The sequence below is a fragment of the Anomaloglossus baeobatrachus genome, chromosome 7 (genome assembly GCF_048569485.1).
Source record: "Anomaloglossus baeobatrachus isolate aAnoBae1 chromosome 7, aAnoBae1.hap1, whole genome shotgun sequence".
In the NCBI taxonomy this organism is placed as follows: Eukaryota; Metazoa; Chordata; class Amphibia; order Anura; family Aromobatidae; genus Anomaloglossus; species Anomaloglossus baeobatrachus.
The window spans coordinates 104,664,741-104,677,513 of NC_134359.1; the positions used below are offsets into that span (position 1 = coordinate 104,664,741).

The window sequence follows — 12,773 nt, forward strand, 5'->3', positions numbered from 1 at the left end:
CTACTGCACATGTGCGAGCGCTGGAGACTAAGTCCAATCTTGGAGCCATTGCACATGTGCGGGTGACATCATCGCTGACACGAGGTCACATGTCTCTGACACCTTCTATGCCGATTGGTCGCTGGTCATGTGCTTGTGACGTCTTGCTCGGTGATAGGCCAGCATGACGTCACTCCTGTCGTTCTGGCAGCGGATTGGCTCTGGTGTCCTCCATCTTGGATGAGGCACAGAGTCTATATAAGACCCTGACACACGCCGCATGGTGCTCAGTCCTCTTGGTTCATGCATATGAGTAGACGCTCTGTGCGCGTTCCTCTAGGCATTCCTCTGTCTATGCTAGGTGAGCGCTACCGGCAGGGTAGCGTTCTTATACCTTACAGCTTCGGCTGCTGTCCGTATCCTTACCTCTTCGGGGAGCGGACATAGGCAGGTGCCTGAGGCACATGGTCTGGCTGGGCCTTGCGATTCTACTCGTAGGTGGACGTTGCCGCTAGAGTAACGTTCCTTATACTGCGTCTGGCAGTTGTTCGTATCCTCGCACACTAGGGGAGCGAACAGAGGTAGGAGCTTTGTGCGGCTTACGCTGCTGTTCGTCTCTTTTGCACCACTAGAAGAGCGGACCTAGGCAGGTGCCATATCTAGTGGTTCGTATCCTCGCACACTAGTGGAGCGAACGCAGGTAGGAGCTTTGTGCGGCTTACGCTGCTGTTCGTCTCTTTTGCACCACTAGAAGAGCGGACCTAGGCAGGTGCCATATCTAGTGGTTCGTATCCTCGCACACTAGTGGAGCGAACGCAGGTAGGAGCTTTGTGCGGCTTACGCTGCTGTTCGTCTCTTTTGCACCACTAGAAGAGCGGACCTAGGTAGGTGCCATTTCGCACACATTGCCTTTGTCTCTGTGATTATTAACAGAGATCATTCCACACACCCTCCAAGTAAGGGAGGAATTGCTTTACTTACTTATTATATCCTTCTGTGAGTTAACAGAGGTATTGCACTCTGCCATAGTCTGCAGCAGAGTCTTTGCACGGTGGACCCTGACTGTCTGATACTCCTTTAAGTTATTATCAGACAGCCCCCCGTAACAGAGGGCGAGTGGACAGCTACCCTCAGAACGGCCTCCTGGAATTCCTGGTTCCACCTGGTTATCACAGTGTCGCCCGGGCATCTCACCGTGACCTCTAAACAGTGAGTAAACACGTTAAAAGACTTCTTGGACTGTGTTTGAGTCATTCTGCGACCTGTGGTCCCACACACATACACAGGGGCCTGGGGCTTGCCTCACTCTCAGGAGGCTATTATACTGACTGCACCCACCATCAGCCCCAGGCATCCCTTAACCTGCAGTGGTGGTCCTCACTGACCGCAATTCTGAGAGTGGCGTCACGGCAAATCCCAAAACGAAGGTTCCCTACCTGTGACCCGACCGTTCCATCCCGTGGAGTCCCTAAGGGTAATACCCTGCTGCACCGCACCTGTAGGGCTCTACACTTCCTCCTCTGGACCCTGCGGTCATGTGATCACAGGCCATAGAGAAGTAACAGGAGCTACTGGGCCCTGGGAGACATGGTCAGCTTTGGAATACAGGAATGAAGCTAAAAATTCACCTACAACTTGGGCTCCTGCACCAGCTAAAGGGGTAATCAGCAATATAAAGAATGTATGTATGTAAAAAGAAAATAAAAAAGCCTCCCACAGGTCTTTTAAGACGTTATGGAGGACATAGCATATAATATAAAGGAAAAAATAAATAAATAGAAATCGTAAAAATAAAATACAAAGAAAACTATGAAAAAAAATACTGATCTAAATCACTGCATCTAGAAGCGCCGCAATCCAAAAAAATGTGCAATATTTTAAAAATTATTTTTACACAAAGTGGAATGCAATTTAAAATATTTTTAACTGTCTTTTGTGGTCATAAACAAATTAAAATTAAAAAAAATGGAATATAGACCCTAATTTCCTTTTTTTAACAGTTTCCCCCTGATATGGGCAAAACATGCATATGGATTTTAAATTTTTTTTTTTAAAATGAATCCCCATGTGTCCTGAAAAAAAAGAGGCAAAAATGATTTGAATACCCAAGTTACACATTTTATTAGAGCAGTTAAATATGCATGTACGATAAGAAATAAAAATGTGCTTGGTCAGCAAGAGGGAAAATGGCCCAGTCATGAACTGGTTGAATCAAACTTTTTTCTGTAAGGCTCTATTCACTTGTCCATTTTGACCTTCCACTTGTATGATCCATTTTAGGAACAAACAAATAGAATAATGTATCAGATATGCAAACGGAAGCAGAGGGATCTAATTGACTGTTGTGGGATTCATTTATTTTCCGATTTTAAGAATGGAAAAAATTAATGACTGCAAAGCTTTTTCTTCCATTCTAAAAAACGATCACTAAATTGACTCCATAATAATAACTGATGCATGGGATTGCTAAAATGGAAAAGAAAAATGTAATATCTGAATGGACATGTGACCAGAGCCTTTAATATTTTTTTTTAATTTCCCACGTAATCATATATAAAAAACAATCCAGAAATATTGCAGTTTTCACGTTGACCACTGAGCCATAAAATAATCTGACATTTTCTGTGCTGTAAAGAGGTCGTATTATCATCACAGGTAGGATGACAATGACAGATATGTGGCGCCCCTGAGGCTTCCGTCGCCACAGGTCATTGCACCCCATCAGCGGTGTGATGCCCCATTCTGGGAGAGGAAGAGAGTGAACTCCGGTCCCCTGGTAAATCCACACTACACCCATTGCTAGGGACACACAGGACCAGGGAAAGTGGCAGGCAACCCTCCCATGCTGCATGCTGAGAGGGGCTGTAAGACCCATCCCTGCTCCCATAGGGTGGTAGCTTAGCAACTGGGGAGGTGGGAGGAGCCACCAGAGAGCAGATAGAGAAAGGAAGGTCAAGTTAGTTTCAGTTTACCTCAGGGAGTGAGAGAAGCAGCATGTAGTTGGAGGAGAAGAACGAGAGAAAGGAGGGAGGAGGAGGCCTGCTGAGGCAGGCAAGGAGGAGAAAGAAAGAAAGAAAGAAAGAAAGAAGGAAAGAAAGCTCCAAGTCAGACAGGAGCAGAGGAACTGAAAGAGACGCTTCCTGGTGAAGACCCTGGGACCCATAGGTCCAGGTGACACCACGTAGGAACAGAAAGGGTCGCAGGGCCGCGGGTAGTCCTGTAGGTACCACGAGCTGTCCTTGTTGGGTACCGAAGCCGAGGGCCCAGAGGCGCTACGAGTAGCTGCAGGCTGCGGTGGCCTGGTCCACAGTGACATCGGTGGAGTGATTAGCTGCGACAGGGGACGGTCCCTAGAAACTGGAGGAGTGAAAAGACAATCTCCAGACAGTAAAAACCGAGGCCCAGGGAATTGCAAGCTCCCAGGGCCAGAACCCAGAGCAGACCTTCAAAAAAGGGGTAATCAGCCGACAGGTGACCCCCCAGCCTGGAGGCTGTAATGGAGGCCAAGCCAAAGTCCATCTAACTAAGGCAAGGCTAGTGAAGACAGCCAAGAAAGAGACACTAAGAGAGAGAGGGTACCGGATTTCACACTCAGAATCACCCAGAAGACAGAGGTCCCTGACAGCGGTCCCAGCAGTCCAAGGGTTCTGCCTGCCCTGACAAGAACTGTGAGTAAAAGAACTTGAACTGCACCTCTGAAGTTGCCTCAGTTATTTCATCTGCAGAGACATTTACAAGCACCAACTGTGCCCGGGCATTGCTCCACCTGTGGGGAGCAGTACTATCATTGCTGCCATAACATCATCCCGGAGCCCTCACACAGCAGCGGCGGCTTATTAGCCGCACACCACAGGTGGCGTCACGAACACAAACTTTAACTTAAGCCACATAGTTTACTGACACCCACCAGGGCCACAGAGCCGGGCCCAGCCACCACTGACTACCACCGGACTAGTCCGGCCCGGCACCGGGTGTCCCATAGCCCTGGGGTGGGCGAGTCAACTTTGGCGTCACGAACAGGATTTCGTGCCCGGTCTAACCGGGTACTGTGCGCCTGAAGAACCGTGTGACAGACTGTGTACTTTACTGAGAAACCGCCGCCATTAGCGCTGCTGAGAGCGGGAAGAAGGGGGGCGTGCAAGAAGAAAGGGCGCGAAGAGAAGCCCCGCCCCCTTGTCCAAGAAAAGCGCGCGAAGCGGTGCCCGCCATAGAAGGCGGAGGAAGAAAAGATGGCGCGTGAAGAAGCTAAAAGGATGGACGCCGAGCAACGAGCGGCGAGAGGAGGAGTGGCCGAGCCGGGACACGCACCTCAGAACCGGGTTGTGTCCTGCGTCCTGGAGAGCGGAGAAGATCCAGCCGCCGCTGCAGAGCCGGGTAAAGAGAGTGACACCCCCAGCCGGCGGAGCCCGGATTGCCCGGTGGGGTTCCTGCCCGGTCCTCCTGCAGGCGCGCGTGCCACGACCGCAGCTCCGATACCAGCACCCTGCAGCAAGACAGCGACCACCAGAATACCGGAGATGCAACTGAGGGGTGAGTCATTTAATGCCCCTGCCGGCGCGAGAGCCCCAACCCCCGCTGCCATGCCCGCGGTCCCTGGAGAGACGCCCGACACGGCGACGCCGATCCGGGCCGCAGCTACGCCAGGTGCGGCCCGCCAAGATCTCACCGCAGCAGCGACTCCAACCCAGGCCGCCGCCATGCCAGGCGCGGCCCGCCAAGACAAGGAGGCAGTCCCAGAAGAGCCAGAGTGGCGCCGTATGGCTGGTAACCCCCTGCAAGCCAGCAGCCTCGCGCCAGCCAGTAACCCTATGCAAGCCAGCAGCACTACCTCAGAGCAGGCCCAGGCCGCAGCATCTTGCAGCAGGCCTGCTACAGCCACGCAGGAGACGCAGACTGTGCTGACCGCTGTCTACCTGCTGCCAGGTGGGGAGCCGGAGAAGAATCCCTACAAGTAAAGATGAAGAGATGCTGAACTGTAGATAGCCCCTGTCTGCCCCTCATTCTTTTCGAAGACGACACCCTTTCCTGCTGTGTTTTGCCCCTTATTCTTTTTGAAGACGTCACCCCCCATGTTATGTGCTACCGGGCCACTGAACTGGAATGTGGGCCCCGGTGGAAGTGTATGTGGCATGTCATACCAGGCCACTGGACTTAGTGGCTGGTATGTTGTTTATGTGTCCTATGTAACCAGGCCATTGGACTTAATGGCTGGTTGATTATGTCATTTTGTTTGATTGAAAGAAACGAACTGCCGGGCTACTGGACTTGTTGTAGCCAAAAATGTAATTAGTTGCACCTGTTGTGCCCCCTACCAGAATTATGGGGGATTTGCCAAACCGTGCAATGGACTGGAAGTGCACACTTAGAGTTTTCTTTAAAAGAAGTTCGCAACGTTAACTGATATGTGCCTCCCATGAAGGGAAGAAATGTTTTATTGTTTTATGTTTTGCATAACAAAAATTTTGCAGTTTCTCCACATGTTTTTGTTGTTTTTCAGCCCGAGGACGTGCTGGGATTTGCTGTGGGGGAGTGTGGCGCCCCTGAGGCTTCCGTCGCCACAGGTCATTGCACCCCATCAGCGGTGTGATGCCCCATTCTGGGAGAGGAAGAGAGTGAACTCCGGTCCCCTGGTAAATCCACACTACACCCATTGCTAGGGACACACAGGACCAGGGAAAGTGGCAGGCAACCCTCCCATGCTGCATGCTGAGAGGGGCTGTAAGACCCATCCCTGCTCCCATAGGGTGGTAGCTTAGCAACTGGGGAGGTGGGAGGAGCCACCAGAGAGCAGATAGAGAAAGGAAGGTCAAGTTAGTTTCAGTTTACCTCAGGGAGTGAGAGAAGCAGCATGTAGTTGGAGGAGAAGAACGAGAGAAAGGAGGGAGGAGGAGGCCTGCTGAGGCAGGCAAGGAGGAGAAAGAAAGAAGGAAAGAAAGCTCCAAGTCAGACAGGAGCAGAGGAACTGAAAGAGACGCTTCCTGGTGAAGACCCTGGGACCCATAGGTCCAGGTGACACCACGTAGGAACAGAAAGGGTCGCAGGGCCGCGGGTAGTCCTGTAGGTACCACGAGCTGTCCTTGTTGGGTACCGAAGCCGAGGGCCCAGAGGCGCTACGAGTAGCTGCAGGCTGCGGTGGCCTGGTCCACAGTGACATCGGTGGAGTGATTAGCTGCGACAGGGGACGGTCCCTAGAAACTGGAGGAGTGAAAAGACAATCTCCAGACAGTAAAAACCGAGGCCCAGGGAATTGCAAGCTCCCAGGGCCAGAACCCAGAGCAGACCTTCAAAAAAGGGGTAATCAGCCGACAGGTGACCCCCCAGCCTGGAGGCTGTAATGGAGGCCAAGCCAAAGTCCATCTAACTAAGGCAAGGCTAGTGAAGACAGCCAAGAAAGAGACACTAAGAGAGAGAGGGTACCGGATTTCACACTCAGAATCACCCAGAAGACGGAGGTCCCTGACAGCGGTCCCAGCAGTCCAAGGGTTCTGCCTGCCCTGACAAGAACTGTGAGTAAAAGAACTTGAACTGCACCTCTGAAGTTGCCTCAGTTATTTCATCTGCAGAGACATTTACAAGCACCAACTGTGCCCGGGCATTGCTCCACCTGTGGGGAGCAGTACTATCATTGCTGCCATAACATCATCCCGGAGCCCTCACACAGCAGCGGCGGCTTATTAGCCGCACACCACAGGTGGCGTCACGAACACAAACTTTAACTTAAGCCACATAGTTTACTGACACCCACCAGGGCCACAGAGCCGGGCCCAGCCACCACTGACTACCACCGGACTAGTCCGGCCCGGCACCGGGTGTCCCATAGCCCTGGGGTGGGCGAGTCAGATAACACCTACATTTAGATAAAATAAGATCACGCTGTTCAAAATAGGTGATATCTCAGCTCACCTCCCCCCACTGGACAATGACCTCTATACACAAAGCATTTCCACATGGTCCTACAAGTTCTTCTTAATAAAAGACCACTATTCACATTTATCTTGAGTGCCATGTTTCTACATCTACTTGAGGTTTTGGACCCTACTTGAGCACCAACCCAGAAGTGCCGTGTGTATCAACTCACAAATATATCTTAGACACCTTCACACAGCCGTTAAAAAAATACAAAAGTGTGGCCTGTTCTGTTTTGACCATCCATGTGTCCGTTTGTGTTTACGTATGTGTCGTCTGTGTGACATCCATTTGACACGTAACAGAAAGATCTGGCGCTTCTGAACAGCTGTGACATCAGTAACGTTACCGCTCATTAAAGGTGCCGAGTCACACACAGCGTGACCCAGAGTGTCCTGGTGACCCGGCGACTATGAACACTGGTAATGTTACTGATGTCACCGCTCCTCAGAGGCCCTGGGTCTCACCTCATGCAGCGCAGAGTGACCCAGATATTCCTATAAGCAAATTCTATGGAGTGTAAGAACGATGCTTCACAGACTTTGTTTATTGGATTTGCTCTGCACTAAGTCGGACTAGTTGGGATTTTTTTCTCTTTTGAATAAAGTTGTGAATGAGGGTGTGTCTTGTTTTATATCTCTCTTTGTGTTTGTATGTTTGTGGTTTTTTCCAGATATCCTTTTTGGACTATGAGGGATTCAGTGGACTATGGTGGAGCTGCATGTTTTGGGTTTTTTTGTAAAATGGTAAAAGCAAGAAAGTTCTGGCAAGTGTTTTGTGTGTGTTCTAAAGCTGTCAGTAGTCCTTAACATCAGGGAGACGACCATGACACTGGGTTAGTAATGGGGATGTCTGATAAATACCTCTCTATTACTAACTCCTGGTCTTGATGCTAGCTGATATTAGACAGCTGACATAAACTCAATAAATCATTACCCCAATTGCCAACACAACAGGGCAATTGAAAAGGGCTGAGGTAAAGTGCCAGAAACAGCAGGTTTAATGTGATGCAGCACTTCTGGGGCGGCTGAGGGTTCCTAGTTTTAGGCTCGGAAGGGCCCAATATTCATGGACCTACCCTGCCTGATACCAGCCCGCAGCTGTCTGCTTTACCCTTGCTGTGCTGCTTATCAAAAATGGGGATGGCCCTACGTCATTATTTTTCTTTGAATTATTTATTTATTTGGTTATTTCTTGTAAAATCTGCCTATTATCTCTCTTCCTGTCTGTTTATTTATCTCTCGTTATCATCTTTGCATATCTTTAACACTTAAAAGTGAGTAATTCTTTGAATGCATTTAATCTTGGTCTGTGTCACACAGACGGCATATGTATGTCATACGGATGTCATCTGTATGTTGTATGTGTTTTTCATGGACTCATAGAATTCTATTGGCCCTTGTCATCTGTGTTGATGGTAAAAAAACGGACATGTCTCCAAGTGGTCGCGCACACACACACACACACACACACACACACACAGTCTGGGTGAAAATACAGAGGTGTAAAAATTGACACCTAGTTTAATAAGCATTCATGTGAATGTGCCCCTAATACATGTGAAAACAAAGACCACATGTAGTGATAACAGATGTTAAGGGCCCTATACACAGTGAGACTTTCTAGCGATCCCACCAGCGATCTTGACCTGGCTGGGATCGCTGGAAAGTTGCTGGTGAGCTGTCAAACTGGCAGATCTAGCCAACGACGCAGCAGAGATACGGACCTGCAGAACGACCTCGCTGGTCATATAGCACGCTGGGTTCTAAGTAGCTAACGATATCGTAATGGTGTCAAACACACCGATACATGCTGCGCAGCGGGAAACAAAGGACCAAAAAACGGTCCTGAAAGATTTGTAGCGATCAGCGACCTCACAGTGGGGGCCAGGTCGCTGATGCGTGTCAAACACTGCAATATGGCTGGGGTGGTCGCTATTACGTCACAAAACCGGTGACGTTACAGCGATATCGCTAGCGATGTTGCAGTGTGTTAAGGGGCCTTAAGACTTAAAGAAGTCAATGACCATTTTCTTTGATTTGTTTTCTATGGTGTATGTAGTCCAGCTAACATGGACTTTATTTCTCCCAGCAGCCTGCGGGTATCAGTCATTGAGACTCCTTGGTAGCCTAAACAGTGTATTTACTGTACCCCATTTTAATATCTCATGAAATCTATTGCACAAATTAAGAGATCTAATCTTCTATTTTTTTAAGCTGCAGTTTCATTGGCTTTAGTGGATTGTGATTGTAAACCATAAAGTGTTACAATTTGATCCTTTAAATTTCACTTCCTGTGGATATTGGATGAATGTTAATATTTGGAAAATAAAGGACAGAGCTGTTCTTACAGATTTATTGTGGCGTTTGTGAAGCCTCCTGTTTTACTACTGTCAAAAAGCTGTATTGACAGGTTCAGAGTGATTAAAAAATAATGTATAAGAAATCTCTGCTTTTTTCCTGATGTGACAACCAGTAGCTTCAAAGTATGACCGCGGTGCCATGGTTCTTGTTTTATTCTGAAATCTTCCTCTCTTGCATTTTAATATGGGCTTGGAGATCATTGAAATTCTTGTCCACATCCAGTTTTTCCTATTCAATTCCAGTGTGTAAATATTGTGTTAATGTAATCTGTCTTCACAGGGTTGTAAATGTAAGCCATTTGTTATTGTTTTTAGTAATGTCTTCAATGTCCTTCAGGGCATATCACCCTTGGCCTTGCCATTGGACCCTCGATGCTTGATGCAGCCATGATACTTTTATAGAAGTGTCTAATGCAGCATATTTTGGTGAATAATAGTTTGCTTATGTTTTGCTTTTATTATCTCTTCAATTTTGTTGCAATTGTTGCACACTTTCAAAGTTTCCGAAGAGGAATATCTTCTAGTGTTAAATCTTCTCATAAGGCAAATTAAAAGGGCAAAAATAAAAAAAGAAAACCCCCAGTAGACTGGTTGTAACTTGACATTATATTGCATATACCCTCGTTTACCGATTGGACCTCTTAGCTGTTCCAGAACCTCTATCATATACTTATAAAACTGCATAAGGCTCTCGCCTACCTTAACAAGCTTCAAAAGGAACCTGAAGACCCACCTCTTCCGACAAGCCTACAACCTGCCGTAACCCTCAGTCTGATACAGCGCCGCACAATCAGTTCTACCCTAACCTACTGTATCCTCACCTATCCCTTGTAGACTGTGAGCCCTCACGGGCAGGGACCTCTATCCTTCTGTACCAGTCTGTGCCTTGTATTGTTTATGATTATTGTACTTGTCTCTATTATGTATACCCCTTTCAGATATAAAGCGCCATGGAATTTATGGCGCTAGAATGATAAATAATAATAACTTGAAGTTTGTGAACCCCAATGCAAAATCTCCAACATAGCCACCAAGTGTTGGGTCTTTAATAAAGTTGGTCTCTTCAAGAGGGTCGAAATGACTTTTTTGGCTTCCTATGCACCATAGCATGAATGTGATTTTAATCCCTGCACTCACTATTGTTTCACCCCTGTACAAACTTATCCTACTGTACAGTATAATAGAGGAGGACCAGTCCTGATATGAAAATATATATTGCCTGGTGGTCGCCCATTTTTTTTTTAAACTATTTTATCATCCACAATATGTATAAATCAATTCCAATAGTTTTTTGTATTTACTTATTTTTTTGTGTTTTGGAAGTGTAGTATTACACCCCTTACGCTCATCTACATATTTTCATGTTAGCAATAATGGACTGATATATATTACGCAAACAAGACAAATAATTGTAACATTGGGTTTGCTTTTTTATTGAAGAACATTTATGGCGTAAAACTAGGCATGATATTGCTAACATGTCTACTGGGGATACAGGTCTTACCCATTCTCCCAATTAATTTAGCTTCTCATTTATAATCTGTCAATTTATCACTCTCATCACTTTTTTCAGGAGCACACCGCTTCTCGATGCAGCTGCATGACACAGTTGTCTCCCTGCTTTTTAGAGACTAGTGACAGGATTTTACTGGAGCCTTTCTTAACCATCTAGACTCCTTATTTAAACAAAGTTTCCTTTCTTTTGGTGTCTCATGAGTTAATGTCAATTTTGTTGCCAGCAGCTCTTAGCAGTTCAGGTCAGCTGTAGCTTTGCTTAGGTTTAAATAGAGGAGTTTTCCCAGAAGTTCTTGCTGTTGATAGAATTCATTCTGTTCCTGCCATCCTGGTGGAAGGAGCTGCTGGGGAATTGTCCTGTGCCTATCCAACTTATACTTTAGAGTCTGTCTGCAGCTGTGGATTTTGGCGTTTGTATCCTTTTGTTTACCCCCTGTCTATTCTTCCCTTCCCTCAATGTTTATGAGTGCAGTGGTGGGACTAGTGTCTCCCACCGGCCATCTCACTAGCCAGTGTGTTTCCAGGGTTAGTGAGGGATTAGGTATTCAACTCTGTGACAGATTGAAACACTACATATAGGGACACTAGGGAGCTCAGGTAATAGCTTGAGGTGAGTTCAGGAGGCGTCCCCCCAAACCTTTCCCTAGCTGCAGGGTCCACCATTGTAAAGTGCCCCTTTGTCCCCCTTGTTCGTTGTGTTTTTGCATTGAGTCAGATGCCCATAGGTCCGAACGCCAGTGTCACACAGTGCTTTCAAACTTCATCATCTACGAGCGTGACACCACCTTCCAGGTTGCAGTATTGGTAGGTACTCCTCCTTTAGTGACTGTTAAGGCCTGTAGTGTTTTTGTGCTGCTGGCCTGAACTGTAAAAAGCTTGATATCCCTTTAACTGTCTCATTCATTCATTCATCTCCACTTATATACATGCCATACTAGCTACGGCGACAGATCCTTTATGATTTCACACCTGCAATTTGTTACAGAAAGCTTACGTACCTGCTTGACCCAAGGCTTAACATTCTTGTTCATCCTAAGCTCTCTAGTTTGCGCTTCATTCAGTCCTAGACACTTCCCAATATACCGGTCAGAGAACCCAATTTGCTTGGCACGCCGTAAAGTCTCTTCTGGTACAGATTCACTAAAGTAAAATATAAATCAAATCTTCAGAATACATTCCATAAGATCAACCACAATTCACCCCACAATGTTCTAGATAATGAAGTATGAAGGATTATTTTTAGATTTTGAAATAGATTTGATATTATTACACTGAATTTTATATCTTATATATATAAGAAGTATTCTTACTGTCTTATAAAGCAAGTCAGCTTTTATCCATATATTTCAAGTATAATTGATGTTTGCTTAAGATTTCATCCTGCTCCTCTTTGAAAGTTCCTGCACTCCTCACATGCCGTGTTCAATAATACATGATAAAAGACGGATGAATAAAATTCCTCTTAATGAGTAAGTTTTCACCTGTCAGAAGGAGCAGAGGGAACGGATGGAGGCACTGGACGAATGCTTGACGCATCCCAATCACCCAGACACAATTCAGTGTCCCTCACGCCTCCTTGTCCTTTTCATTGCCTGGATTTGTGACATGACTAATCATCCAAAAAGGGTACACAGGCCATGGCTCAATCTATGCCTGGCGACATCAAAATGAGACTTTTTTTCAGCTTTAAATAAACACTGAAGACATTTTATGCCCAGCCTTAAATACGAAGAAATGTATCAATTATACATCTTATGCAGATACATCTCTGCATGGTACGAGAAACAATCTTTGATATTGCAGAACGTGTGTCTCAGGAAATGGAAGCGCTACCCACAACTCCTTGAAGACAATGTGATGTTTTGCAATGTAATGCACTGTTTTAAATGTATTTTATTGTTGACATGTATTTATTCTGGCATGGGCAGAGTTAAGGGTAGAGACTGAATCAATATGGGAAGACAAGGGAGAGTTATGTCCTGGCAGGTGACAGAGAGTTACAAGCAAGAGT

The 12,773-nt window shown here is 46.6% G+C and overlaps 1 protein-coding gene across 1 annotated transcript in view; it reads right to left on the bottom strand.

Annotated features, from left to right (window-relative positions):
- CPS1 (carbamoyl-phosphate synthase 1) overlaps nucleotides 1-12,773 on the bottom strand; it is a 175,390-nt gene that overhangs the window by 87,610 nt on the left and 75,007 nt on the right. Inside the window, exon 22 of the mRNA XM_075317540.1 lies at nucleotides 11,761-11,902. Within this exon, the coding sequence (XP_075173655.1) occupies nucleotides 11,761-11,902 (142 nt within the window). The remainder of the gene's footprint in view (nucleotides 1-11,760; nucleotides 11,903-12,773) is intronic.